General features: G+C 40.3%; 1 protein-coding gene across 11 annotated transcripts; it reads right to left on the reverse strand.

Annotated features, from left to right (window-relative positions):
• Positions 1-889: 889 nt before the first annotated feature.
• Positions 890-24,360, reverse strand: Tlr1 (toll like receptor 1). Of its 11 annotated transcripts, none has more exons than XM_042678483.1 (4): positions 24,308-24,360; positions 20,674-20,770; positions 4,431-4,528; positions 890-3,928 (listed from the first exon to the last, which is right to left on the reverse strand). In XM_042678483.1, the coding sequence occupies exon 4, from the start codon at positions 3,865-3,867 to the stop codon at positions 1,438-1,440; it is 2,430 nt and encodes an 809-aa protein (XP_042534417.1). In that variant the 5' UTR covers positions 3,868-3,928; positions 4,431-4,528; positions 20,674-20,770; positions 24,308-24,360; the 3' UTR covers positions 890-1,437. The 11 variants fall into 11 exon arrangements, with proteins under 11 accessions (XP_042534417.1, XP_042534416.1, XP_042534425.1 ...); XM_042678482.1 differs by lacking the exon at positions 24,308-24,360 and adding an exon at positions 23,401-23,559; XM_042678491.1 differs by lacking the exons at positions 20,674-20,770; positions 24,308-24,360 and adding exons at positions 7,594-7,829; positions 9,271-9,347 and having other exon boundaries at positions 890-3,353.
• Between the last annotated feature and the right edge of the window lie 1,466 nt (positions 24,361-25,826).

Here is a 25,826-nt window from a genome sequence, read left to right on the forward strand (position 1 = left end):
GGGCTGTCCCAAGACTTCAAGGGGTCCTGAGGGAATATTTGGTTTTCAGCGAGGAGCTCTTGTCTATAGAAATGATTTGATTCAAAGGTTTTCAGCCATGAAAAAAAAGGAAATCGCTGGGCACTGGTGGCTCATGCCTGTAATCCTAGCTACTGAGGAGTCTGAGATCTGAGGATCACGGTTCAAAGCTAGCCTGGGCAGAAAAGTCCATGAGACTCTTATCTTCAATGAACCACTAGAAAACTGGAAGTGGCCCTGTGGCTCAAGTGGTAGAGCACTCGCCTTGAGCTGAAGAGCACAGGGACAGTGTCCAAGCCCAGAGTTCAAGCTCCATGACCAACAAAAAAAAAAAAAAAGAGGAAATCATGTCATTTGCAGGGAAATGGCTGGACCTGAAGATCATCCTGTTAAGTGAAATAAGAAAGAGCAAGAAAGTCAAATATTGCATGTTCTCTCTTGATGGCCTTTCACTACTTTTTTTTTTTAATACTGGGTATTGAACTCCTGATCTCACACTCAATAGCTGACACTCTACCAGGACCCTTTCCACTGGCATTTTTGGGTCAGTCATGGGGCTTGAACTCGGTGTGGGCACTGTCCCTCAGCTTTTTCACACAGGGCTAGCACACTACCACTTTGAGCCACAGCTCCACCGCAGCTTTTCTGGTAGTTAATTGGAAGTGAGAGTCTAATAGGGACTTTCCTGCCCAAACTGACTTCAAACCATGATCCTCAGATCTCTGAGTAGCTAGGATTACAGGCATGAGCTACCAGTACCAAATGATGTTTGTTTTTGAAATATAATTTTACAAAATTGGAAAGTGCTTGTTCTCTGTCTATGATCTGTGAGATGAGAAAGAAGAATCAAGCACAATGAATAGAAGAAATATACTTGCAAAATGGTCTTCATTTTTCATTTTCTTGCAAAAGAAATACAGATTCAGTCCAGATAACTCAAACATTATGGAAACATATAGAAGAGAAACCAAATCTCCCTGGAATATAACCAGACCCAAACCACTTTTACTATACTGACAGAGATTCTTTTAGACTTTTATTTATAATATATATGAATATAATTTTTCCATACTAGTAAACATAGAACTACCTCACTCTTTTCATGACTATGTAATATTCTACCACATGGATATACTATCACTTATTGAGTCCATCCTTATTTTGTGGATAGTAGGGTATTTTTCAAATTTCCACAATTATATACAATGTTGAGATAAATACCTTTTCATGTGAATTATTATAAACTTGTGCAGGTGTTTTAAGGATACATTCTTAGTAATCTTTAGGAAGTAACATGATGGGAATAACTAATTTTTTCATTCTGATAGATATTGACAAATTCCCATCCTAATTTGAGTATCCATTTACATCCCAACACTGAAAGTGGTCCCCAACTTCCCTGGGGGCTGGAGTTGGGGTTTAGAGGCAGTCTGTTCTTATCAGAGAGATAGTGGATCCTCGTGGAGACTCTTGACTTAGCTCTGTGAATGTCTGAAGTGCATGCATTTGTCTAGCACCTGAAAAATTAATATTAATAGCAGCTCTAAGGTTTGCCCAAAAAAGCCCACATTTACGCCTATCCTTGGGCCATTCTAAGTATGCTTTTTTTTCCATGAGAGCCTTCAGCCTATGAAACCTGGCAGGAATACAGTACATGGGAATGGGTTCCAGTAGGATAAGAATGACATGATCCAAATTTTCATGAAGGAGGCTGTGGTGGGCAAAGTAGAGCTCATAAGGATGCCACTCACGCCGGACAAAGTTGGGCGATAAAACGAAGATGGACTTCTGGCTTCTCTCAATGCAGCTCATGATATTTTCATCCATGCTTTTGCCAGGGTCTGCCTGTCTCTCAAGCAGACAGATCAAGACAGAGCCATCTTCTTTCTCTAGACTGGGGATCAATTCATTCTTCACCCAGGGAGAATCATGTTCACTGTATGAAATAAATACATGAAACTGGGCGTGTCTCTCGGGCTGTTCTTGCCTTGTTTTCCTGGCCTTGTGCTGTGTCCATTGGCCCAGCATCCTGACATACCAGAGCAGATCAAAGCGCAGGCAGCAGAAGGCCATAGCCATCCCCAAAACTAGCATGATGGCCATGATGGTGACAACCAACAAAACGATGTTGCAAGATAGTTCAGGGAGATAGACATCTTTTAAGTGAGTCCCCTTTAGACTCAAGGGGTATTCACAGGTATATGAATCTGACCATCCAACTACCACACCTTCTGAACGTTTTTCAAAATGGATGAACTCCCTTAAGTCACAAGTACAGCGGAATGGATTTTTCCCTGCGTTTAGAGTCTTAATTTTATGACAGCTCTGAAAAAAATCCAGAGATGGACTGACGATTAAATTCATTTCAATGTTCAGTACTGAGAGTCCTGTGAAATGATTGCACCCAGGGAGATCGGTGAGAAAATTCAATGCAATATTTAGCTCTCGTAATGCCTGCAGATGAATCAGCACTTTAGGGATGGCTTGAATTTTGTTATTATTCAGGTCAAGTATTTGAATACTTCCGGGCAAGCACCTGAAGACAGAGTCAGTGAGTTGATTTGATGACAGATTGACGGTGGTCAAGGTTGCTGGCCACACGCAATCTTCATCCTTTTCATGTTGTAATAGATTTTGGCTCAAATCCAGCTGCATCAGTGGTGTGTTGTTAGCAAAGCGGCTCACTAAGGAAAGCGTCTCCAGCTTGTTGCCCTTCAAAACAAGTGTTTTTAAGTAAGGCAATTGGGTAGGGGTCTTAAAGAGATCGTCGTTTAGGACATTATTGGCAAAATTTAAATATTGGAAGCGTTGAGGATAATTAGGGAAAAGCATGTGTGGCATTTGTGCATCTGATATGGTCAGGTTTTCCACATCCATCTTGGTAAAAAGCAAATAGATTTTATCCTGTGGAATAGAAAACATTCTGAAATGTACATGCTCCAATTTTATAGCTTTCATGGCGGTATTTGAATAGTCGAATGGATGGTGGTCAAGGTAAACATGACCACCCAAAATCACATTTTGGATCTGGAAATATTCCACAGATGTATGCCAGACAAATTGGAAGATAAGCAGAAGGTCGTCCCAGAGCAAGTCAACTTTATTCAATAAAAGAGTGGATGTCTTGGCACTCTCTAGAGTGAGCATTGGTAGAGCTCTGTTCCTTACAAATTGGCTCTTGCCATCTATGTTAGTCATTTCTAATATTTGTGACGTCTTAATTCCATCACATAAAAGAGCCCAGAAATTTGTGTTCATTGGTAAAACGATGTGAAGTTTTGTTGTGTTTAAGATGGGCAGGCTACCTTCTTCATACTGAGAAAGAGTTCTCAGGCCTAGGAAGACAGTATGGAGATACAAATGAGCAATTTTCTGGAGATCTGATCTTTGTATTGTTGCTGCACTCAAACCCAAAGTTTCCAAATGTGCCATGTGCTTAAAATCATTAAAAGGCATGGTGTCAAAATCATTAAAAGAAAGATCTAAATGTTTGAGACCTGCCAGTGAATACCAAGTTATAATCTTCAGTCTATTGTAAGACAAATCTAAATATCTTAACTCCTTGTTCAGTGCAAAGATCTTGAAATCCAGCTGCTGGATTCGGTTCTGGCAGAGAATCAGAACTTGCAGTTTGGACATAGAATGAAAATCTGAACTCTGGAGTTGAAAGAGGAGGTTACAGGATAAATCCAGAGTGATTGTGGCTGGGGCCAAGTTGGAGGGAACTTTCCTTAGGGACAAGTTGGAGCAGTTAGTGGTCAATTCCCTCTCTTCAGGCAGCTTTGGAGCCCAGCTCTCTACTGACATGACGAGGTTACAAAATATATAAATGTTTATAGCAAAGCCCATTGTGTTTTCAAGATTTTATCATTCCCTTTCTCACATGAATGATGAATGTCCAATCAAGCCCCTAGAAAGACAGTAAATAATATCAGTGGGGTTTTGTTGACTTAAGTCCTGTAGGATTTTTAATAATACTAATAATAACAATGATGATGATCATCATCATGATGATGATGATGATGATAAAGCTAACATCTAAGTATATTCACCAAGAGGTCAGAATAGATTCCCAACCCATATATAATGACTTGATCTTAGAGCCAAGGCTGGTGACCTCCCAACCAGATACCATGTCCCAATTGTTGAGGCCATCAGGTTTCTCAGACACAGGGCCACACACAGAGAGGCACCTCTCTCCTGCTCAGCCTGGGAGCTGCTTTGGCAGGGCAGACTCCATACCCTGTCCTCACCTCTTCTGATCATCTCAAGGCTTTAAGAAGATGGAAACTAATGTCTTATTGACAAATATTGGGGTCCTTGAATTACTACCATGGAGTTGCTCTTCACCTTTTGCCTTTATGGATCCAGAGAGTTCCTGCAGCTACTACCTGGCTTTCAACAATACTTACCCATGCACTTGCACAACCCAAGACAGATGCAGATGCTTCTTGCCATGTCCATGGGTCTTTGTATGTCATCAGGTTGGTGATGAGAGCAATCTGGATCACTGTCAAATAATGACGATAATGATAAAAACTCAATTTCCCTTTCCTGGTTTCCATGCATTGAGATACAAGTGTATTCACTCACTTGCACACCTATATCAGTGTTGACACACCCCCTCCATAGGGGCAGTATTTCTACACAGGAGGCAACTCACAGGTGGAAAATTGTGAGGACTTAGGGAGAAGAGTCAGGCTTCAAGTGGTTTGACACACAACAGAGTAGTTGGAGAACTGACATTTTCACTATATTCATGTTTAAGGTTTGTAGTAAGTACCTGTTCTGTCAGAAAGTGTTCTAGACATGAGAAATATCAGAGTCCCTATACAGCTCACACTCTAGGGAAAGAGTAAGTAAAGAGAGACTGCTTAGTGTTCTCTAAAGTTTTTGATTCTGTTTTGTTGGTTATGGGACTGAACTCTAGGCCTGCGTGCCATCCCTGAGCTCTTTTTTGCTTAAGGCTAGCATTTACCACTTTGAGCCAAGGGCCACTTCCGGTTTTCTGGTGGTTAATTGGAGATAGGATTTGTTTTTGAGGCAAGGTCTTGCCATATAATGTAGGCCAGCCTTGAACTCATGATCCTCCTACCTCAACCTCCCAATTGCTGGGACTACAGATATATGTACCACTACTCCTAGCTTAAAACACCAACTTCTAAAAATGTGGACTCAGTAGTATGTAATTTCTTCAGCATTACAGTATTACAATATCTTCAGTCCCATTGTGCTTTCAAGGATTTTTCTTTGCTCGGATTTTAGTGCTTCTCTAGAATGAAGTATATACATAAACATAGTATATACATAAACATAGTATGTCGCATACTATGTTTATATTAAATTTAGTATAATAATCAGAAAATGCAAGTGAATATACTATTTATTTTCTGGCAAATTTTCAAACTGTTATATATGTAAAAATAAGTTTTCCAAGCCAGGCACAGGTGGCTCATACCTGTAATCCTAGCTACTCAAGAGGCTGAGATCTGAGGATCACAGTTTAAAGCCAGCCCAGGCAAAAAAGTCCATGAAACTCCTATCAAACCACTCAGAAAAAGCCGGAAGTGGCATTGTGGCTCAAGTGGTAGCGCTCTAGCCTTGAGAACAATGAGACTCAGGGATAGGACCCAGGCTGTGAATTCAAGCCCAGCACTGACAGATAAAAAAGTAAGTTTTCTAAATATTACCAATAGAAAGTCAATTTCCTAGAGGATTAATGATTGGATCCACAGCACATAGTGTGTAAATGTAAAGTTTTTTTTCCTTTCCATTGCTTTAAAACTTTGTATTATCATTGACTCAGGAGGCGAAGTTTGAAAGGATCACAGATCAAGACCAGTCCAGGCAAAAAGCAAACAAGACCCCACCTCAACAAAAAAAGCTACACATAAGGAATAGATAGAAAAACCATTGTGTAAGTCTATCTGAAAAATAGCTAAAGTAAAAGAGAGTTAGAGCTGTGACTCAAGTGGTAGAGCACCTGCCTAGCAAGCAGAAACTCTACTTTCAAATTCCTGATCTTGACTTCTGTGCCACTATATGTAAACAATAATTTTCTATGCACTTGCTCTTGCTTATGAATGTCCACTTAAGCAATGAATTTTTGCCCATTTGTCTACAGACTTTACCCCTATCTTCATAGAGCTGTCCACTTTACTCCTCCATTCTCTGCACAGGCTCAATAGATAGTTAATAAATATATGTATGTGTGAATAAAGGGCTTCACCTCTTTATCCCCCAAGCCCAAGATGGTACATAATACACTCTAAAAAACATGTAGGGAACAAGTGAATTCATATTGTGAATTCCCGATATGGCTCAGCGCATCACAGTTCAAGAGTGGGTCTGATGATGGAATCCACAGATCTGTGTTCAAGTCCAGTGTTAACCACACGCTAGCTGTGTGCTATATCTTCTCAACTAAACTCTCAAAGTGTCTGTTTCCTCTTTTCTACAGTGGAGCTTGTGGATAAAATTATCTAGTACCATGACATTTAATCAATGGTAGCACTTCTTAGGCCTAAGACCGGGGTAAGGGAAGGAAGATAGAAATTTTAGGGGAAGCATGAGTTCAAGGCCAGCCTAATGGAAAGTAGCAAGATTCTATCTTGAAAACAAAATTCAAACAAAAGGTTGGGGCATAGCTCAAATATCAAGGCACTGGTCAAGCTTGTGACAAGCCCTGGGCTCCATCTTCAAAGAACTCATATTCAAGATAAATAGTGTTTTAATTTCTACTTCTGTCACATTTTAAATTTCATCTTTTTAAATTAACTTTAAGCAGTTGCACAAAGAGTTTTAATTCAACATGTCACTTTATGAGTACAAGGCATACTGATCAATGTCCCTCCTTCTGCCTTTCCCCCCATCTCTCTCAACCCCCTCAATTTTCCTAGTTCCCTTGTCACGTAGTACCCAGAATCCGATGACTGCATTTTCCCACCCTTCCTTTCTTTATTCACCTGCCCTCTCTTCGGCCTCCCCCACCCTGACACCTCAAATTCCAGCCTCCTGGTATTCATTTTGTGAGACTGTAGGTTAGTCATTGAAAGGAGTTATACCATTTGAATTCTCCCCTGCATATGCCATACTTCAGTTAATATGTTTGTATATAAAGGCATATGACCCTGGATATGTTTACATATACAGTTAAAATTTAGCTTTAACCCCCACATCTGAAAGATGTGTCCTTTGTCTCTTTGGGAATGACTGCTTTTTTTTTTGTCGATTGTGGGGTTTGAACTCTGGGCCTGGGCACTGTTCCTCAGCTCTTCAGCTCAAGGCAAGCGCTCTACCACTTGAGCCACAGCACCACTTCTGGTTTTCTGAGTGGTTTATTCGAGATAAGAGTCTCACGGACTTTTCCTGCCCAGGCTGGCTTTTAACCGAGATCCTCAGATCTCAGCCTCCTGAGTAGCTAGGATTACAGGCGTGAGTCACCAGCACCCGGCTAATGACTGCTTAAAAAAAAAAAAAACTAAAAAAATACTGAAAATGGACATAAAATCTACATTCAACAAATATCAGACTTTTTTTTTGGTAAGGACAGGATTGGCATTACTGATTCATTACCCCTATACCAGGTTCCAGTATGACTTGTGCTGTCAGCTGTAACCATTATGTAGATAAAGGTGATTTCAAGGTCATCCCCTCACAGGGTACATTCTTCCCTTGAAGCATCTAGGCCAGGGAGCCATGGCCGTGGAACATGCAGATTCTTTGTCGATGATTTTCTCTGGGCTGAAATGTCAGGGTTTCCATCTTTCACCTCTGCTTCCCCCTGCTCAATACCACAATGCTATCTGAAACTATAATGAGAGAGGAACTCTCTTTAGACTTCTCTTAATTTAAGCAAATATAAAGGTCCTGTCTTCTCAGGAGTACACGTACATTGTAGTATTTGATTAAAGCTTTTTTAAAAAAAGTATGACATAAACTTCGTTGTTACTGTTTTGTTTTGGTATTTGGTATTTAATCCAGAGCCTTGGATATGAGAAGTACATGTTGTACCACTGAACCAAACCCTGGCTCCAAGATAAACTTTTAATGAGATATGTAGTCAGTAAATAATATATACTACTATTGCATTCCTACCATTTCTACTGTGCTGAAAACAGGTTAAAAAAAAGCAGAGAAAGACTTTCGAATAGCTTATGAGTTAAAAGTCCAAATGACAATTGGTGCTTTACCAAGGAATATATACTTACTCACCTAATTTCTCTTTTACTAACAATTCAGAGATGTGGGGAAAGGTTTAAAAACCCACCAAATAGTGAATGAATTTGTGAGTTTGTTGTATGTCTGATATGGAGCTATATATTACCCATACATTATCTTCTTGGATCCTTTCAACAAGCCAACAAAATGGTGACCATTATTATTTCTATTTTACAGATCTAGAAGCTAAAACACAGAGATTAATTTTCCCATGATGACCTAAGAAACTTAAAACCAAATGAAAGACATCTCAAACCCTGAAGTGCAATGACTTAGATTGTAGAGACTAGAGGTCCATTAACCCAGCCCACAGCCATGATGGCCTCTTCCTTTCAACCCCCATGCCTCTCTCTGAGTCAGAATGGGACTATGATGGATCCCACCAAATTTAAGAGGCTTTGCTTATGTGAAAATATATTCTTAAATTCAGAAAAATTAAAATAATTCTCAAAATGTGCACATCCTTAATGAATAGCTGAGTGCAGGCAATCTGTGAGAAAGATCTCTTCAAGGACTCAGACTTAGAGGTTGTGACCCGTATGGCACTGGACAGCAATCCCAGTGGTCATCTGAGGCTACTCTCAACTTCTGGAGGAAACTGAGCAAGAAGTACAGTGTTCAAGATCCCTCAGATCTGTCCCATAAGTGCACAACTTTTGAACTAGGAAAAGGAACAATTTGCTTGAAGTAGCTAACTGATCTCAGGCAGCAGATGTTGTTAACATGTATTACAGGGAAACAAAAGCTAGAGGAAACTTACCGTGGTTCCAGCTGGCCTAACTTAATCTGTAGTGTTAGAAAACCCTCAGCCTGCAAGAACCTGCAAGATAATTTCTCAGTGAAGTCACCCCTGGTCACTATTTACCAATGTTTACGCAACGTAACAAATACTAGAAAATCTGAGTAAGCTCACTTTCCTCCCATCTATAGAGCACCAATCGCCTTCTCTCTAGCCAAAACCCAATCTACACCCTTATTTCTTTTTTTAGCCAGATTCAGAACAAAGTTCTGAAAGTTCAGAACGGTTCTTACCATCACCCAGCTTGTGGTGTCACAGCAGAAGACCAGGTGTGTGGAAGACTCATTGACAAGGTCAGGATTGGCTGTGGGGGTGTCTTAGAACAACTTAAGTCAACTTCCTGTGACATTGAAAGCCTTTCGCCCTCTACTGCAGGCTAGTGGCAATACATGTTAGAGCAATCCATTAGCCAGCCTCTTAAGGATACAGTCAAGGCCAGTTTGAATAAAAAGTTAGTGAGATCCCCTTCTCAAAATCATTTTCAAGAATTTCTGATTATAAAAAGAAACACTAAGCTTTCATGTTGTTTTTGTCACTGTGTCCCCTGGCAGAGCAGATTTCTGCTGCCAAGTTGGACGCTGAATTTAAAGACCCTGATTATCGGTTGTGATGAGGGATTATTGCTTAGTGATTTCTGTAAAATTAGGCATTTCCTTCCACATATAATGACCTCTGGTTTTTCTAGTTCTAAGCTCCAGACTAGCAAAAATGGCAAGTAGGGGATGGGCATGGTGACTCCTACCTGTAATTCCAACTCTTTGGAAGGCAGTGATAGGAAGATCATCCTTCAGATCAGCCTGGACAAAAGTGAGTAAGACTATTTCAAAGGTAATGATTTGTGTCTGCAATTTCAGCTACTTGGGGGGAAAGACAGGAGACTCTTGGTCTGAAGCTGCTTCTAGGCAAAAGTATGGGACGCTACCCTAAACCCAAGCTAAAGGGCAGCAGGCCTGGGAATAAGGTTTTGAGGTCATTTCCTAATAACACACACACACACACACACACACACACACACCTACATGCACATGACAAGTAGAATGTCCAGGCTCTGCCCAGTAACCTGTCCCCTATGGTCTCACAGATCACTCTGTGACCCATTTCTCCAGAACTTTCTAATATATCTACTGGTTATGTAGATTTAGAGCCAGCTTATGCCAGCCCATGAGCACCAATTTTTTTATCTTCCAAGGACTTAATGAATTGATTTCTAACAATAGCCATTGTTAAAAATTAGATTACATCTACTTGCATTTAAATAAATGATGTTAAAAACAACAGTAGCAAGTACTCTGAACTTATTGTGTCCTAGTTATTTACTGTACATGTACTATGTCTGTTGTATCCACACTGAGATACATGTGTATCTCTCTCCAAATCCACCTTCAACCATGTTATAGCAGCACCTAGAAATTGGCCATGGTGCAGGAGTTACACAACACTGGCAGTCACATAAAGAGGACTGTATTCATTAGCCTGTGAATTTTCTAGACCTAATGAAAAAAAAGTATGATTTTTATCAAAGCTCTTTTCTTCTTTTTCAAATCTGTTATTAGGTATTTACCAGCACACCATTGCATCCAGTGCCGTTTATATTTTGCTAAAACAACAACAAAAACCAACAAGCCAGACAGTGGTGGCTCATGCCTATAATCCTAGGATTACTAAAGAAGCTGAGATTTGAGGATCAAGGTTTAAAGCCAGCCCAGGCAGGAATGTCTGTGAGACTCTTATGTTCAATAAACTACTCAGAAAAAGCCAGAAGTGGTGCTGTGGCTCATGTGGTAGAGTGTTAGCTTTGAGCATAAGAAGCATTTAGCAATCTAAATGTCTTGGCTAGTTACTTTAGGGGCGTATTACATATTACATAATGAAATCAAGGTTTAGGAAGTTTAAGTATTTGTCCGTCCAAGATTATCTACAAATAAGTAGTGACAAACCCCAGACCTTCTGACCAAGAGCCTGCTTATTTACTCCTTCTCACAAAACTAGGAAATTGTTGGTATTTCCACTGCTGAAGGCCCAAAGTCCTCATCCTTCAACTTGAATTTCTTTGGCAGAAGACTCCACCAATGCAATTGCAATATTTTAGCAACTTCCTTAAAACCACTTTGAGATCAGTTGTGTGTGTGTGTGTGTGTGTGTGTGTGTGTGTGTGTGTGTGTGTGTATGACTAACTTCTCAAAGTCTTGAGTTTGTTAAATTCTAAGTGACTTCCGCCTCCCTATAGAAATTATTTTTGTTACACTTATAAGGTTTGATGGATTGAATTATGTCCCCCAAATTCATATGTTGAAGTTTTGAACCTCAGTCTCAGAATGTGACCTTTTCTTTTGACAACAGCATTGTTGTAGATGTAATTAACTAAGGTGAGACCATTCCAGTGTTTGTAGGACCCACATAAGGAAGGAAAATTTGGACACAGAGACAAAAGAACATGGAGGAAAATGGTCAAATACAAGTCAAAAAGAAGCTTCGAGCAGATCCTTCCCTTGCTCTTTCAAAAGGAGTCATCCCTGCAAACATCTTGGTTTTGAACTTGTAGCTTCCAGAATGGCAAGACTATATATTTCAGTTGTCTAGGTCCTCTATTTGTGGCACTTTGTTACAAAAGTCTCTGAAATCTGACATGTAGCTGCTTGCTAAACATTTGCTACTTGATTGTGAAATCTTTTTGAAGTTGAATACGGGAAATAAAGTTACCTTAGAGAAAATGGGAAAATGTAGTTCTAATAATGGCTGTAGCTTTAGTACAAAACTAGGAGTTTTTACAATTTAACATACATTTTAGGGTCCACATTTGCTTTCTACTAGTATCCTTCATAGAAATTTAAGTTCTAATTCCAATATAGCTGGAGTCCTATATGATTTTTTGTTTTGTTGTTTGTTTTGTTGGTTGTGGGGCTTGAACTCTGGGCCTAGACAATGTCCTTGAGCTCTTCAGCTCAAGGCGAGCACTCTACCACTTGAGCCACAGTGCCACTTCCAGTTTTCTGGTGTTAATTGGAGATAAGAGTCTCATGGACTTTCCTGCCAGGACTGGCTTTGAACCATGATCCTCAGATCCTAGAATCTTGAGTAGCTAGGATTACAGGAGTGAGCATTTTTATGTTGCTGTTGCTGTTGTTATATTTGAAACGGGATCTCACTATGCAACCCAAACTAAAAAATATATTTATTTATATATTTATATAGTGTATATTGTAATATATAATACGTATATATACATATATATATTTGAACTAGGGTTTGAACTATATTATAATATATAATACGTATATACACACACACACACACACACACACACACACACACACACACACACACACACATATATTTGAACTGGGGTTTGAACTCGGGGCCTCACACTTTGTAAACAAGTGTTCTTCTACTTGAGCCAAGTAGTGTGTTGTAGTTTTGACTAGGGCTGGCCTCAGACTGTGATCCTCCTACCTAGAGCCTCCTTACTTGGGATGGCTAGCACTTGCCATTACATCAAACTTCTCTGTTTAGCTAGGACTTCACTAACATTTTTTTTTTTTTGCCTGATCTGGCCTTGAATGTGATTCCTTGAACTCTGCTTTCATTTCATGAGTAGCCAGGATTACAGGTACAAGCCAAAATATGGCTTTTTTTTTTTTTTTGTCGGTCGTGGGGCTTGAACTCTGGGCGTGGGTGCTGTCCCTCAGCTCTTCAGCTCAAGGCGAGCGCTCTACCACTTGAGCTACAGCGCCACTTCCGGTTTTCTGGTGGTTTATTGGAGATAGGAGTCTCACGGTCTTTCCTGCCCGGGCTGGCTTTGAACCGCGATCCTCAGATCTCAGCCTCCTGAGTAGCTAGGATTACAGGCGTGAGCCACCAGCGCCCGGCCAAAATATGGTCTTAATACAACTGTCCCGACTTATATACTGTTGTTTTTTCACATACCTCCTGGTCTAGACAAGCTGGGATAATAGTTCCAGTTTGGCCTAGGTATAGCTGCCATTTTCATCTCTCTATTGGAATAGCATTTCCATTTCTCATCATTACATATTGAAAAATCCAAAATCAAAGTCTTTTTTCAACACCCAATGGAACCCCATTATTTCTAAAGTGCCTAAGCTAAATGATCTCAGAACTTTGATTTTATGTTCACTGATACTCATTTATCAGGGCTCAAGAGTGAGGGGATCGAGAAACATAAAATCAGGAATAAGGGAGAGACAACCTAAAGTGAATTAAAGAACTGGTTACCTTAAGGGTAAGTAAATCTTCTGATTAACCGTGCATACCATGCCTCTTTTTTTTAACCTAAGATTAGAAGAGATTTATCTAAAGGCTTTCACTTTATGGTGGTCAAGCGTCACTTTGGGGAATATCTTGTACTTCTTTTTTTTTTTTTTTTTTTGGGGGGGGGGGGGGTCCGGTCGTGGGGCCTGAACTCTGGGCCTGGGCGCTGTCCCTCAGCTCTTCAGCTCAAGGCTAGCGCTCTACCACTTGAGCCACAGTGCCACTTCCGGCTTTTTTCTTTTTTGCTTATGTGGTGCTGAGGAATCGAACCCAGGGCCTCAGGCATGCAAGGCAAGCGCTCTACCACTGAGCCACCTTCCCAGCCCCAATACCTTGTACTTCTAATCCTGTGCATGTATCAGAATAGTTGAATAAGTTTCCACAGCCATCTCATGCAGTGGTATTAGTGAAGTCATTCAGGAATCAAGGGAGAAATGCTGCTGTTATGACAAGATCCAGTCAAGCTACACTTCCCCAGAGCTGCCTATAAGCTAACAAGGCAGATGAGAGGATGTGCTGGATATATGAAAACTCTGATATAGCCTAATCCTTGCTTAATGGTTAGCCTTAATTGTCAGTATTTTGGAGTAAGAAGTGCCTAGTAAAGGACACTTAGCTCTGTGTGTTTCCCACAGACTATTAGGTCACATGGGCTCTGACACAAACTCTTAATGAATTTAAAATATGATGACCTTTTGAGTCAAAAGTAGCAGGTGGGAACTTTGGAGGAAGGAAGTCACTGGGGTTCTGTCCTTGGGGCCGCCCCTAGTTCCATCCCTTCCTGGATTCACTTTCTGTATCTCGGCCTCCATGAAGTGAACTGCCACCATACCTTCCCTACCATGATGGATGGAATCCTTGGCAGTGTCCAGCCTAAATACATCTTTGCTCCTTTAAATTACTCTTCTCAGGTATTTGGTCAGCCTAGCTAATACACCTGATCTGCTCTTGCTCTCTTCAATAACGCCCCAGAAAGAAGGCATAACATTTCAACTATGTTCCTCCTTCCAAGCAAAAAGGAGGACAGCATTGGTGTATGCCACTTCAGACAACTAGAATTTGAAAAATATCATTGGCCACAAAAAAAAAATCAGACTCAGGATTTCCATTTAGATTGAAATGGAACATACTCTTGATTTGGGTTCCCTAGAAGCAAACTATGAACCAAGGTACTTATCGCAAGTATATTTTTTTCGGAAATGAGTTTTCAGGCAATATCCATAGAGGAATCAGAAAATGAGGGAAAGAGGGAGAGAAGACAAGGAAAAATACTTTATCAGGCCATTTCTGTGTAGGGCAACAAGAATTTAATCCCACTAGGAATCATGGAGAAGGTAAAATACATTCTATATTTATCTTAAAGAAAGAAAGAAAGAAAGAAAGAAAGGAAGAAAGAAAGAAAGAAAGAAAGAAAGAAAGAAAGAAAGAAAGAAAGAAAGAAAGAAAGAAAGAAAGAAAGAAAGAAAGAAAGAAAGAAAGAAAAGGGAAAAACATTTGAGATAAGCACCAGTGGCTCCCATTTATAGTCCTAGTTACTCAGAAGACTGATCTGAGGATTGTGGTTCAGATCCAGCCCAAGCAGACGAATCCAGGAAACTTTTACATCCAATTAACCATCAAAAAGGCAAATAAGAACACGAGGACCTGAGTGCAAGGTCCAGTATTGGCAAAAAGAATGAGAAAGTTGGAGTATTTATCCACTAATTCTGTTTTGGACACTGGGTAAGGGCTACTTCTAAGAAGTTCCTATCACTTATGAATTATCCTGTGTATGAGCGTCATGTCTAGGAAATAGCTTTTTAGGAATGGAATCTAACATTAGTGAGTATCCTTCAACATTTAGAAACAAAATTCTGAATAGAAGTTCAGAGGGCATTGATAGCTATGGAAATCTGCTGTAGAAAATCAGCCACCAGGGCTGGGAATGTGGCTTAGTGGAAGAGTGCTTGCGTAGCATGCATAAAGCCTTGGGTTCGATTCCTCAGTACCACATAAACAGAAAAAGCCAGAAGTGGTGCTGTGGCTCAAGTGGTAGAGTGCTAGCCTTGAGCAAAAGAAGCTCAGGGACTGTGCAGCCCTGAGTTCAAGCCCCAGGACTGGCAAAAAAAGAAAAAAAAAAGAAAATCAGCCATCATAGGCATCTATCTATCTATCTATATATACATACATACATACAAATATATATAGAGAGAGGGAGAGAGCAACATCTATCTATAGATATACATAGATATAGATATAGAGGCCATGGTGTTCTCTAACATTGACCCTTACACACAGAAATACACATCACTGAAAAAAAAGTGCTTCTCTTGAATTCATGATAAAGTCAATGAATTTAGCTATAGCAATGAAACAGATGAATCCCTTGTATATGTGAAATTGTTTAAATTCAAATTATATCATACCATGTAAAATGTTGAACTGGGGTCTGAACGTATACATTAACTGTATCATAAAGTTTAAAGTGTTTTTAGATTTATGTTGATGCAACTAGCTTCATTATTGTAACTTCAAAACTTAGCAACGTTTTTAGTTCTAAGTATAATTCATTTCTTTTCCTTGTTCCATCAACTTGACATTAATGCATGCCCTTAGATTGGCCCAAAACAATCCATGTTTGCTATTCTCCTTGGGCCATTCCAAATAAGTCCTCTGGGTCATGAGAGTTTTGAGTTTGTGGTAGCTGCTAGGAATGGAGTAGTGTGGGATGGGTTCCAGCAAGATCAGAATTAAGTTATTAGATCCTTCATGGAAGAGATTGTGGTGGGCAAAGTAGAGTTCATAATGGCACCACTCACTCTGGACAAAGTTGGGAGACAAGACAAAGATGGACTTGTAACTCTTCTCAATGCAATTGATGATATTCTCCACGATGCTCTTGCCAGGAACAAAGTTTCTCTCATGGAGACAAATCCGTGTACCTTCTCTTTCTAGATTTGGTAGCAATTCACTCTTCACCCAGGCAGAATCATGCCCACTGTATGAAATAAAGGCATGATACTGGAGCGTTCCTTGGAGGTCCTCTATGGGAACATTCCTAGTCCTGAGTCTGGTCTGGGTCCACTGGCACAACATCCTGAGATACCACGGCAGATCCAAGTAGAGGCAGAGGAAGGTCACTGAAGCAGTCAACACCAGCATGCTGGCCCCAATAGTGACAATGAGCAGAGCTGTGTTACAGGATAACGGGGACATGTGGAAGTCCTTTAGTGGGGTCCCTTTAAGCCTTTCAGGATAGTCACACATATAGGAATCAGGCCAGCCCTCTAGCACTTCACCTGATACTTGGCCTAGGTTTCTGACAAATTCTCTTAACTCACATGTACATTGAAATGGGTTGTTTCCTGCATCTATTGACCTAATCTTGTGGCAGCTCTGGAAGAAATCAGCTGATGGGTGGAACACTGAGTTGTGGTTAATGATGAGCACAGAGAGGCTGCTGAAGGAACCACATCCAGGAAGGTCAGTTAAAGAATTGAAAGCGATGTTGAGTTCTTGCAAAGCTTCCAAATGGGTGACATCCTTGGGGATGTTTGTTATTCTGTTATTGTGAAGATCAAGCACCTTGACCTTGGGAGGCAGACATCTGAAAACAGAGTCAGTGAGTATATTGGAAGACATATTTAAAATTAATAAAGTTTTAGTCCAAGAACAAGCAGTTACATCTTCATCATACCTTAGAGAATTCTGGCTAATATCCAACTGTTGTAAAGATTTCATCTTGTTGGTCATATTCATTACATATGCAAGTTCTTTTAACTGATTCATTTGTAAACTAAGTGTTTCCAACTTAATTAGGTGCTCACAATCCACAAATACCATATCTGTCAAGAGATTATTGGAAAAATCCAAATGCAGAAAAGGACTGGTTTGGGGTGGGCAAAGCATGTGGATCATGCGTGTACCAGACACGGTGAGGCTTTGGATATTCATATTAGCAAAGATTCTATAGATATTACTTTGTGGGAAACTGAACACTTCACTAACAACGTGGTGTACAGACAAAGCCTTTAGGGATGTGCCTGAATAATAAAACTCTCTATTGTCAAGCTGACCCTGGAGTTTCACATTTGAAATTGAGAAATACTTGATGGTTGTATGCCAAACCGATTGCAGGATCTGAATGAAAGAACCCCAAGTTGTTTCAATGTTGTTTAAGGTGAGATTTGATAAGCTTGGATTCTTTTGAAGTTTTGATAAGACTCTTAGGAAATAAAAACACTGATTATTATCTACCACACATTTGATGTTAGAGAGTTCCAAACTTACTGCCATGCTGACTGACACATCCAAAGTGAAGTAGAATTCCTTCTTAGTGGGGAATACTATATGTAGACTTTCTGTATGGAAGTCTTGAAGGCTCTCAGGGTCTTCTTTTCCCCCATAAGTTTCTCCTAAAACCAGCAAAACCTTACTGATATTCAAGCAAGCAATTGGTCGCACACTAGACTTTTGTAACTGAGCAGCGCTCAACCCCAGAAATTTTAGTTGGGACATATTGCCAAATTCATTGCATATGGGAAGGGCATCAAACGGATTAAATGAGAGATCTAAGTGCTTGAAGTTCACTGTGGGGTGGCAAGAAACCATCCTCAACTTGTTGTGAGACAAATCTAAGTACTCTAATTCTGTGTTGAACTGGAAAACTCTGATATCAAGATACTGGATTCTATTGTGAGATATTATCAAAGCCCTCAGCTTTGGTAGTGGTTGGAGGTCAGAAGTCTGAAGCTCAGCTATGTTGTTTTGTGATATATCTAACGTTGTTGTTCTCACAGGTAAGTCTTGGGGAACATGAGTAAGGTCTGCTTTTGACCTGTCAACTCTAAATTCACTTTCATCAGATATTTGCATCTTGAGAAGTATTAAGACAAAGATAATGACGCAATAGAAGATGCCAGGCTTCATTGTAGACATTTTGGAACACTAGGCCTTCCTGAGTGGTTGCTGTTCTTCAGCGCATCTTGACACTGATACAAATCCTAGGAGAGAAATCTACATTAAATGATTATATTAAACTGGGCATGGCTGAAATCAACATTTCTTATTAGAGGCTCAGAAAATGAAGACTACATTCTTTAGGTTTATTTAACCTAAAACTAGGTAAATAGACAGACAGGAAGATGATTATGTGAGCTCTAGTCAAACAACTTTTAATATGAATGGTATAATGGGTTGAAGTGTGGTTCTTCCCAAAAGATATGTCTATCCCCTAACTATATCCTAATCCCAGCCCCTCCCATCCCTCTTTCCCTCCTCTCTCTCCTCTTCTCAGCTCTCCTCTTACTTCCTCTTCTCTCCTATTTTCTCCCTACCACAGTGTGTGTTCCTGTGTGTGTGTGTGTGTGTGTGTGTGTGTGTGTGTGTGTGTGTGTTCCCAGACTTGAATCCACTTGGCTTTTTCATTCATGGCTAGTATTCTAACACTTGAACCATGCTGGCAGTCCAGCTGTTTTACTGGTTAATTGGAGATGGAGCTTCAAGGATTTTTCTTCTTGGGCTAGCTTCAAACCACAACCCTCAGATCTCAGCCCACCAATACCCAACAAAGTTAGGGATCTTGAGATGAGGAAGTCATTCTAGGTTACCCAAGTAGTCTAATCTAATGACAAGTGTCTCTATAAAAAAGAGTACTGACAGATGAAAGAGGAGGGGAGAGAGATGCAGTGGGCAGGCCATGTGAAGGCAGTCAGGGCTGGAGCGATGCAGCCACAGGCCAGAGACACCAGGAACTGAAGGAGGTCCTGGCGAGACTGCAGCCCTGCTCTCATCTTGATTTAGGACTTTGACCCTCCAGCATTTGAAAGTGAACATCTGTTGCTTTTTTGCTACCAAGTCTATAATAATGCTTTATAGAAACTATAGAAATCTAACACAGCTGGCTTCTGGAAATTTCCTCCAATCACCACCCTCTCCAAAGTTCATTTAGAACCCAGGGTTAGGCTCAACTAGTATATGTCCTTCTTTGATATAAATAACTTCCCATGATTTTCTAGAGAGTTCTCCCATGTGGCTGGTTAGGATTATTTTCACATTACCTATTATTACCTATATATCAGGCCGCTGGAGGGCAGAGGCAGCCCAGAAAAGCCACTTCCTTGTACATCACCTGTCCCAACCGTTCTTTGGGGGCACTGGCCTGAAACCGCTCAAACTTGCAAAACAAGTCACATGTTAAAAGTTCCTGCTGACCCCAGCCATATAAACCCTGCTACAACCAGACTCTGGGCGACCTCTCTGATCCTGACCAGGGAGATCCTGACCTAGGAGCATACCCCAATAAACTTTTCTTTTATTTACCTTTACCTCCTGCTGTGTGTTCTTTCCTTGCCTAAAGCCTGACAGTCTGGGCCTAACTTTGGTCATATTTGAAAAGGTAATTAAAATTACATCACAATAAAAGGTATTTGAGTAGATTTATTCCTTTCTCCATGATGATTAATATTTACTGGACATGTTTTGGAATCTGCATCCAGAGCAGTGAAGAAGACAAAGCCCTATTTCTTAAGACAAAGTCTTGTTCATGAGGGATTAAACTTAATTTCATTTAATAATCAGCACCCCATAGAAAAATGAAGCTGAGGTCATTGTAGGTCTGAGACGGTGCTGGGTGGTAGTTGGTTTTAATTGATCCATTGATCAAGACCTTTTTGAGAAGCTGACACTAGGATAGAAGCAAGAATGAAGTAAATGAGTCACCCACAGAAGCAATGCAAAAGCCAACGATGAAAGTCCTGAGATAGAACTCAGCTTGGTTGATCTTTGGAAACGTGAGGAAGTATTAGCATGGGATAAATGAGGATGAAAGGGGTTAGGGACATTATATATAGCCTTGTAGATAAGTATAAGAAGTAGGGGTTCCATTTCAAAAGTGATGAGGAAGTGGGGGTACTGGAGGATTGAGGATGGAAGTTTTTTCTTCCTCTCTCATATTTACAATACCTGTATCATTCATTCACCAAGTGTAATATCATTCTAGATTATGCCTATTACTCTAGTTATCAACTTGCACTATTCTATTATCCTGTCATCACTGTTGTACTGGCACATGAAACATGAAGGCATTGTGGTGGAATAATATATACTTCACACACACACACACACACACACACACACACACACACACACACACACAGAGCACTTTTAGCTGGAGTTGCCCATAGCTCTCTCAAGGAACTTAATTCCAAATCCACAGAACAACCTCAGGCATAAAGCCATCAATATCAGCCACATGCCCCATTCCTCTTAACATGCCCCTACCCCAGCTCAAATGATAGTTTGATCTAAATGATTCAATTCTCCAGAGACAACCCTGTGTTACAAAAGTTCTTCAAGTTATACATGCAATTCTGACTAATTTTCAGACTTACCTTTTTGTAGGAATGCTCAATGATGCCTTGATCATCCTGACTTCTTCTAACATTGAAGAAAGTATTGTCTCCACCAACAAATGCATTCATGAATATTCTGAGCAAGAAAGATAATACAGAGGTCTTCATTTCAATGCCCAGTAAAAAAAAAGTAAGGAAGGAAAGAAAGAAGGAAAGGAGAGAAAAAGAAAGGGACGGAAGGTGGGAAGAAGGGAAGGAAGGAGGAAGGAGGGAGGGAAGGAGGGAAAGAGAAAGATGATACAAATATCATGCTAAATATAAATGTAGTCTTTTATGATAATATTTTTGGAAAGATCCATAAATTTCTTAACTATTCCTTTCCAGCTCCCCAAAAGAGCTAGTTACACAAGTGCACATTCAAATGGGTGCTATAGACTGAATTTTTTTTATTGTGAAAATACTGTACAGAGGGGTTACAATTACATGGGCAAGATAATGAGTACATTTCTTATCAAGGATTGTAGCCTCTGGACTGAATTTTTGTGCCTCCTAAAAATTGAATGTTGAAGCTTGGTACCAGCGGCTCATGCCTTTAATCCTAGCTACTCAGGAGGTTGAGATCTGAAGATAGGAGTTCAAAGCCAGCCTAGACAGAAAAGTCCCTGTGAGACTCTTATCTCCAATTAACCACTAAAAAACCAGAAGTGATGCTGTGGCTCAAGTGATAGAAAGCTAGCCTTGACCACAAAGAGGCTGAGGGATAGTGCCCAGGCCCTGAGTTTGAGCCCCACAACCAACAAATAAAACTTGTATGTTGAAATCTTAACTCTCAATGTGATGGCATTAGGAGGCGGTCCTTGGAGAGGTTCTTTGGTCATGAGAGTGGAGGTCTCGTGAGTGGGATTCATGCTCTTATGAAAGGAACCTCACAGAGCTCTCTGGCCTTTTCATAGGAGGATATAAGAAGGTGGCCATTGGTAACCAGAAGAGGTTCTCCCTAGAACTAAAAGTGGCACTGTGACTTTCGATGTCCAGGCTTCAGAACTGTGAAAATAAAGTCCTGTTGTCTATAAAGAACTCAGCCTATGGTTCTTGAGATGGGAACAAACTGATCAAGATAATGAGAATCAAACTAATACCCAGTTAGGCCTGGGCCAGTCTTACAAGCCGGGTCAAAGTAAAAGTAGTTGGTCCTAAGACTCAAGTGGGGCTCACTACTCAGACTCCAAAGTTCTGTGTTAGAGTCCAAATCAGAGGCTCTTTTCATCTGTGAGCAGCCCAAGACGCCAAGGAAGTGGTGATCAGCATAGTCAGGCATGCCATGTGGAGCAGGTCCCAGAGATCAAAAGCAGATGGCTGCTGGGTAGGGACCTTGGTGCTCACCCACCCAGCCCACCCAGAGCCAGAAGAAGAGAACCATCCTTGTTCTCCTAATAACAATGACTGCCATGAAAACGTTCATCCTGCCTGTCCCTAAACATGAGAAAATAGTACATCTTCAGTTTTATAACTTGCTATATTAATTCATTCAAATGCCCAGACCCCATTTTGTCCTTTTATTTAAAGTCACATAGTTGAGGTTCTCAGATTATGAAACCATTTTCCATTTCTATAATTTCAAATGGGGGAATAAAAAGGATTTCTGGGTGTCAGTGACTCACACCTGTAATCTCAGTTACCAAGGAGGCTGAAATCTGAGGATCACGGGTTGAAGCCTGTCTGGATAGAAATGTCAGTGAGACTTTCCAATCTCCAATTGACCACCAAAGAGCTGGAAGTAGAGCTGTGGCTCAAGAGGTAGAGTACCAGCCTACAGTGAAAAAACTAAGGGACAGCTCTTCAAAGCCTGGAGTTCAAGCCCCAGACCCAGCATGCATATGTGTGCGCACATACACACACACACACACACACACACACACACACACACACACACACGATTAATTTTTAGGTATTTGCAGGATTTGTAAGTCTTATATACCATATTTGCTAAAAATCAATGGCAATCAGAGTCTCTATACCTCAAACCAAATAATTTTTTAAAATCAAAATCTTAAAGATCATCACTAACATCCATCTTTATTAAAATCTCAAAACTATTTGATTGCCTAATAAAAGGATTATTCACAAAGTTGAACAGAAAAAAGATATTGAAATTTAAAAGACTAAATTCAGAATAAACAAACAAATAAATACATAGAAAGAATAAATTCAGGTTCACTTGTCCATCTGGGGGACTGTAGTGATAGTTCTAGCTTCCCTGATAAGACACAAGGAACTGGTACGTTTCAATTGTCTTTGTTTAGAGTTTCTGGGTCATGACAGAGTCATGGTCTGACTGGTCTTAATGGATCGTATTTATACAATCAACCTAGCTCATTGTTAAGTTCAGCTCTGAAAATATTTATTAAGTCATCTCTATATGAAAACAACTATTAACTTCAGGTTGAAAGGACTCAATGAATTCAGGGCTCTCTGCTTGGTTTCCTTTTTTTGTTGCTGTTATAAAGAGACATTCACTTTTACATCTTCTGCACGCATTGCATGTGGCTTGGAAAACAGTTTTTAAACTTATAATTTCATCTAACTTCAAGCTTCCCTGAACAGATTCAGTGGTCTGAAAAAAACATGCAAGAATATCTGATGAGGACAGGCTAGAGGAAAAGCTAAAATAAACCGGCCCATCAAAACAGAGGAGCTACACCACAGCGCAGAAGAAATAGATTGATCCCTTCTATCCATCTGGCTTTTGTAAACAGAGTGAAATACCTGAGCAAACTGCTTGGTAGAGAAGAGATGACATGTATCTGGCTGCATCTGGTGATGGTCTTTTTGGTAAGAGTTCGAGTACAGCTCAGGGCAGCTCGCAGCAAGAGGCAGGAACACACAGGTCTTTCTCTGTTTGCTTTCTTCATTTTTCCTTTTATGTTGGTCATGGGGCTGGAACTCTGGGCCAGAACTCAGTCCCTGAGCAATTTTGCTAAAAGCTTGTGCTCTACCACTTGAGCCACAGATCCACTTCCAGCATTTTGTGATTAAGGAGAGATAAAACTCTCATGGACTTTTCCTGCCTGGGATAGCTTTGAACCACAATCCTAAGATCTCAGCCTCGGCTAGGATTATAGGCGTGAGCCACCACTGCCCAGCTTCTTATAAAGCTAGTAGCGTTCAATCATGGAATTCCATCCTAGTGACTTTCTCTGACCCTAGTTACCTTGTAGGGCCTCAGCTCCGAACACCATAGTCAGATTGAATTTCTACCATCTCTACCACACAATGGGGATTAAACTCTAACTCATGAACTGGAACAGGTCCTGGGTTCCTGAATATTTTCATATGAATGAAGGGGCAAGGTGGAGAATAATGTCCCCCCAAAACAGCAATTAGTAGCTCTGTGAGAAACCCAGAAAACATCTGCAACACAAATAGTCATCATACATGAAGGGAGGGGAAAAGCAAACAAACAAATAATTTCTAAAAACTTCACTCTGCTTTGATTTAGAATTAGTGGCTGATAAACAATGTTAGTTTAAACACATAGTAAGTATATAGCAGAAATACAGCCCATCAGGAAAAACTTCCAGGACTTACTCATTGAAATTTTTGAGGTTTCTGTACCCAACAACTTAGATAAAGTATTCTTTTCTTTTGTAGAAGAAAATAAGATGTTGCTTACCAAGACAACCTGCCCGTCGGTTCCTTTAGGCAGTCTGTAAGAGTCAGTCAAGCACCTCCTCCAGTATTTATGTCAGTGGTAACCTAGGTTAGTGTTGGGAGAAAAATCTGCATTGCGCCACCTACTGAACGCCACTGGAATTGCACCACACAGTAATGACAATTTTCTCCTATTCATAAATGGGCCCCGTGTATTTCAGTAATTTAGCTTTTCCTCTGGCCTTTTGATCAATCCAATTTCTCTGTTTGCTTTACTCCTTTTTTGTGTGTTGGTCATGGGGCTTGAATTCTGGGCCTGAACTCAGTCCCTGAGCAATTTTGCTAAAAGCTTGAGCTCTACCACTTGAGCCGCAGATCCACTTCCAGCATTTTGTGACTCTCATGGACTTTTCCTGCCTGGGATAGCTTTGAACCACAATCCTAAGATCTCAGCCTTAGCTAGGATTACAGATGTGAGCCACCAGTGCCCAGCTTCTTATAAAGAGTAGAAAAGAGAAGTGTCAAAGTTTTGCTAAATACACCCATAAAGAGAAAAATAATTCACAGGAAAATATTAGACTGGATGCTACTTTTTTTTTTTTAATCTTCTTGATGACTTTTTTGTTCATGTCTTTTTTCACTACTTTGTTTCCAGATCTGATTTGATATTGAATTTTTCCCTATTAATATTTGCCAAGTTTCCTCAAAGTATACATTTTCTTTCTTTTTCCCCCCCCTAAGTGAGATAATGCATATCTGTTATCCCACCTCTTGGGAGGCCAAGGCAGAAGACTCATGAATATGAGGCCAGCTAGGTCTACATAGCAAGAGTCTGTATTTTAAAAAATAACTACATGTGTGAAAAGGACTCTCTTCTTAGATAAGGCCCTAGGATCTTCCGTTAGGTTGGTTTTGGTCATCAGTCTCTAGACCTTTAAAACAACAACAATAAAAATAACAAGGCAGGTGGACAGATAAAGCATAGGAAAGACAACTATCTTCTCTGGTGCTTTCCCACAGCCTGATATTGCATGAGGAGATGACAAAACTTGATCTAACTCTCCAATTCTCTGTTATTATCAGTTTTTCTCTTCTTCTCCTCTTTTATCTTCTTCGTCCTCTTTTTTCCTCTTCCTCCCCTTCTCTTCTTCTTTCTTTTTAATGCCAATATGGGCACTTGAATTCAGGGCCTAGGGTCTGTCTCTTGGCTTTTTTCTGCTCAAACCAGTTCTGTAACACTTGAGCGTCAGATCCACTTCTGGCTTCTTCATGGTTAACTGGAGATAAAAGGCTTACAGATTTCCCTAACCGGGCTGGCTCTGAACTACAATACTCAGATCTTAACCTCCTGGATAGCTAAGATTACAGGCATGACCCACTGTTTGACTTATAGTCAACTTTTCTATTGCACACAGAAAGCTTCAGTTCCCCAACTTAAGGATTTTGTGATTTTTTTAAATCTATAATAATCTCCGATTTTGTTCCTCATCTCAGCACTTGTTTAAATATATGTCTGAAAATGAAAGAATAAAATCCCCCAC

This window comes from Dipodomys spectabilis, unplaced genomic scaffold (assembly GCF_019054845.1).
Source record: "Dipodomys spectabilis isolate Male_0828 unplaced genomic scaffold, ASM1905484v1 ptg000043l, whole genome shotgun sequence".
In the NCBI taxonomy this organism is placed as follows: Eukaryota; Metazoa; Chordata; class Mammalia; order Rodentia; family Heteromyidae; genus Dipodomys; species Dipodomys spectabilis.

Coding starts and splice junctions, on each gene's coding strand:
- Tlr1 (XM_042678483.1), bottom strand. CDS start 3,867: ATGGGCTTTGCTATAAACATTTATATATTTTGTAACCTCGTCATGTCA.